The following is a 5,021-nucleotide window of genomic DNA, read 5'->3' as shown; positions in this document are numbered from 1 at the left end:
AAGTCTTCATCATGTTGGATGTCCTCAATGCCATCACCTGATTCTTCTTGGTAGTCAGGGTTTTATTTAAAAACATCAGTTTAAACCTGAAAGGCATTGCATCCTTACCTGCACAATGATTTCCACTTTACAACTTGTTGCTGAAAGTCTAAGTCAACAAATCAATTCTCAAACATAAAAGACAAGAAGTCCTGCCATGATACTACACATAAGGTCATATGAAATCAACTGTTTTGTTTTTTTTCTACAGTACTCTTACAAATTTTAGGAAAAATATATATGTAACGCAATGGGTAAAAGTATTGCATTCCAAAAAAATGTAAATCAGGAAAAGGATTAAGCAATATAGTGTTTCTAATGTTAAATAGACATTGTGGTCTTTGAAAAATCACAGTCTCAGATTACGCCAGCAGGTGGCGGTGGAGTAGCGTGGTGAGTTACGGAATTGCGCTCTCGCTGAATCTCGAGAGAGTTCGAGAGCGAGAGTAAATGCGCGCAAACCACAAGTGCTGCTACTAAGACAATTAATTCATGTTTTTCAGGTAAGCTGGTGGAAAAGATTTGAGACTAAGTGTATTAATGTTCATTATGTTTGTGTGTATATTTCCCAACACGTTGAATAGTACGTGAAGCAAGTATCTGTTAAGTATTAACCCTGTAATGCCTTGATTTGTTAGTTTGCACGTGTAACATGAGTTCATGTGATAACACGAATGATTTTTATTAAGAATATAGCAGGAAATGTTGTTCTAATCAACTTGTGCTGAGTACATGATAATATTTGTATGTTAAAATGTACTGTTTAATATATATTTTGAATCTCGAGAGAGTTCGAGAGCGAGAGTTAATGCGTGCAAACCACAAGTGCCGCTACTAAAACAATTAATTCATGTTTTTCAGAATAAAAGTCCACCTTAAACCAACACACCCACACAATTATAGCTGCATTATTTATCTAATTGGCTATAATATGCAGAAGCAAAAAAACAGGATAACCTGGGAAAATGTAAATGTTCCAGGTTATCTCAAGTAAAGTCGGTTACAAATGTGTCTGCTGCAGCTCAATATACACAACAATTGAAGAAATTATGACATGTTTGTCGTAAGACATATATAGTAACAATATGGCATTGTTTATATTTTAGCTTCATTGCAAGGCTTATGTTTTATTTCTATACCAAATTTCATTTACACAATGGTAATTAATTGCTACACAATTAAAATGATTTCAGGTAGAAAATACTAAGGTACTAAAAAAGTAAGAACTAGAAATAAAATAATTTAAATTAGAATTGATGACCAGGAGAATCTTGCTATGGCTGTTGTTTACACACTGATGCACATACTGCTATATATAGTGGCAATTTGTAATTAAATGTAATTAACATAAAAATAAATTCACCAGAGCAAGTATAACTGAAAAAAATAAGAGCACAAGTATAGATTTGGAACTTCTTTACATCTGTCTAAATATCATGTAGTAATTGCAGTGTCTTCTGGTCCATATCCTTTCCTTAGGAAGGTGTGCTAGACACTGATTAATGTAACATAAAAATACTATACATATTTATATATTTTGCTGTTGTATTGTGTAGTGACACTTTCATAAACATTTCTATACTTCTCTGATTATGTAATGGTAAATATTACAATATCATAGCACAACAACAGTGATCAGCAATGATGATAAGCATAATACTCACAGAAGAGGTAAGAAGTGGATTATTCTTATGTGAGGCAAATGTTGCATCACAGTAATTAGGAACCACAGTTTCCACAAATCCCTTCACTTGATGGGGATGTTCTCTTTTATTCTGGACGGCAAGGGCAGTGACTGTAACATTGAGCATATTTTGCAGAATTAAACACATATTTATTACCAATTTCATCAGGCTCTGAAGATTCTTCAAAAAGAACATAAGAATGGCCTTTTCACCTGCCATAGTTGTAACTCTTGTGTCATCAGAACAGAGTGTTCAACACACCTCCGTTTCCATCTAAAATATGTTTTGTTAGGGCTGAACGCGGCCCTGTCTATAGTATGGGTGGTCCTGACTTAAGAAATCAGCCTTTCCTTATTAACTATTAACTTCCTAATAAATCAAAAATATTTTACACTTCCCATTAGGGATGTGTAACACTCCAAATATCGTGTTTAGAAAGAAAAGAAGTGTAACGTTAATAAGAAACCCCAAAAGGGTAAAAATATGGAAAAAATGATGGGAGGAAAAAATTTATTTCTATGCTTTCTATTTTCACCCAAAAATATTGTTGGGTAGTTGTATTGTATGTAAATTGTGAGCATAAGGAAGCCGTTATTAATATGCAAGCACTGAAATCACTTTTAAATGTGCACTTGCTTTTTACTTTCACTTTCAAGATTTGCAATCACTCATACTCTATGTTTACTACAGAGTGGTAGTATTTACCACACATTTTACAAGATTAGATGTTTCTCAGTGATGCCCAGTAGTGGTGGAAAGAGTACTGACAAAATATACTCAAGTAAAAGTACCATTACATTATAAAAAAATGTAGAGTGAGTAGAAAAATACTTGAATAAGAGTAAAAGAGCAGCTTACTTAAAAGTACTCATGAGCATTGAGTAGTGAGTACTGAGCTGTGGGTTCTACCCCCTTAAAATGAACACTGTACACTGCAACAGCAGAGTAAAAGTACTGATACATCACTAAAAAAGTACTCAAGTAAAAGTACACAATTTTTAAACTACTCAAAAAAAAAAAAAGACTACTTAATTACTGTAACATGAGTGTTTGGAATGCATTGCTTTACACCCCTGGTGCTCAGGATCTGCAAATCACCATCATCCAATCAGTAATCTCTTCTTACTCTGTTTATGTGGTACATGATGTTGTATGTACTGTAATGTAACAGGCAACCACTAGCAAGCGGCTACCATGTCCCTTTATGTGGAAAACGTTTTACACAAACAACACCTTGATGTCCACATGAGAATTCATACTGGAGAGAAACCTGCCAACAGTGTGGAAAGAGTTTTACTGAACAAACAAACCTAAAAGTTCACATGAGAATTCACACTGGAGAAAACCCTTTCACCTGCCAACAGTGTGGAAAGTCTTTCCCTCAAAAAGGAAACCTTAAAAAACACATGAACATTCACACACGTAAAAAGCCATTTACATGTGATCACCATTCTGGATGTAAACAAAAAGCCAATCATTGATTAGTGAAGTTGTTGCATAACTGCTAACTGCATAATCATGTGAACAGTTTTGGAGAATTTGATGTTTCCCCATTCAAAGAGATAGGAGCTGCACTTGCATGCCCAAAAGGTGTTTCAAAGAAGGCGGCCGATTGAAATGACTTGTAAAGTAGCCGTTTGACGTGTATGGTCACACTGGTGTGATTAGAGTGTTCATTTCTGCCTTCGAGCTTTGGCTGGTTCTGAGCCAGATAGGCTTAGTGCTTATTATATATCAGAACTAAACTAAACAAATATCTTAATATGTGTAAATATTTGTATGAACATAAAAAGATCAATATCAAAAGCAGCACTCAGTATTTTGTGTACCAGTAGCTGCTTTAAGTATTACAGAGCATCTCATCCTCATGGACTGAACCAGGTTTGCCAGTTCCTTGTTACTCCACTATGGTCACATGTGGTCTAGCATTATAAGGACAATCAACTGTCCTTCCTGTCTCCTTGTAGCAGATCTTAGACCTCTTAAATTACAGACATTGCAGTTTATTACTCTAGTCGCATTTGCAGTTCTCATGGCTCCTGCAGCAGGACTGTGGTGTGTTCACACAGTTGATCAGGAACACTGGGCATCTTCATCTGGTGTTTTTTAGAGTCAGTAGAAAGGTCTCTTTAATGGGGCTTTCGCACCATGTAGTTTTAGAAATTCAGTTTTAGGAACTCGGCAGGATGTTTTTTAGAAAACCATTCCCCTGGGTTTTTCAGGGTTGCATCTGTTGCTTAAGTGACTCAGAAGGTCCAATATCATTATACAGTAAAAGAGCGGCTGCTAGAGGCGGCTTCATTGATGCCTCGTGCTGTTTGTTTTGACACGTGACACTAAATTATTGGCCAGTGTGGTCTAACCTAACTGTCGGCTTTGGTAAACCTCTACTCTTAACATATAAAAAGGTACAGACAACAACATTGTCAAAATGATCCCCATTCACACGGATCTGTAAAAATGACTAAAACAGGCTGTTTAATGCATGCCAGGTCTGACATCACTGCTTTGACAATTTTTTGTGGTTTACAAAAGTTATTTTCAAAACCTTGCACTTTTAAACCTATTTTCAAAAGCTTGTGTTTTTACGCTCCCTAAATCAGGTTGTCGTGTAAATGAACAGCCAAATTCAGAAAAAGAGGTAGCTGCAGTCTGGAGCAATGGGCATGCCGAAAAGTAAATCGGTACAACAGAAACTACCCTTTAACCTTCCCCCACACCCTGACAGACTTTGTCTACCAATCATAAAGAAATTTCTCCATGCCCCTACATTTAAACCTGCCTGAACCTTTCGCCATGCCCATTGCTCCAGCCTGCAGTTATTCCTTTTTTTTTTTTTTTTTTTTTTTTTTTTTTTAGTTGAAAAAGTTGTTCTATAGACATACCCTAAATGTATTGATACCTGTTGTCTTGTGCCATTCAAACTGTTGTTTTAAACATTTTTTTTTTTCATCTTAGATCTAATAGTACTGAAAGAGGAGAAAGAAGTACTTGATGAGATTGAAGAGGAAGAACAAAATGAGAATCTTCAAAAGACAGGAACTAAATGTTATTTCTCAAGTTTTCCATTTGGAAAGAGTTTCAGTCAACAAGGAAACCTCAAAGTCCACATGAGAATTCACACTGGAAAAAATCCTTTCACCTGCCAACAGTGTGGCACTGAAAAAGGAAAAGGAACCCTTAACAGGCACATGCAAATTCACACTAGGGAGAAGCCTTTTTCCTGCCAACAATGTGGAAAAACTTCACTCATAAAATAGATCTTGAAAGGCACATGAGAATTCACAGCGTGAGGTT

At 35.9% G+C, this 5,021-nt stretch overlaps 1 protein-coding gene across 1 annotated transcript in view; it reads left to right on the top strand.

Annotated features, from left to right (window-relative positions):
* Nucleotides 1–4,984, top strand: part of LOC127160328 (gastrula zinc finger protein XlCGF49.1-like) — a 7,009-nt gene extending 2,025 nt beyond the window's left edge. Inside the window, exon 2 of the mRNA XM_051102979.1 lies at nucleotides 4,683–4,984. Coding sequence (XP_050958936.1) covers nucleotides 4,683–4,984 — 302 coding nt within the window. The remainder of the gene's footprint in view (nucleotides 1–4,682) is intronic.
* The last annotated feature ends 37 nt before the right edge of the window (nucleotides 4,985–5,021 follow it).

Source organism: Labeo rohita, unplaced genomic scaffold (genome assembly GCF_022985175.1).
Source record: "Labeo rohita strain BAU-BD-2019 unplaced genomic scaffold, IGBB_LRoh.1.0 scaffold_327, whole genome shotgun sequence".
In the NCBI taxonomy this organism is placed as follows: domain Eukaryota; kingdom Metazoa; phylum Chordata; class Actinopteri; order Cypriniformes; family Cyprinidae; genus Labeo; species Labeo rohita.
The sequence above is the reverse complement of the archived record's forward strand: the minus strand, read 5'-3'. Positions and strand labels throughout refer to the sequence as shown.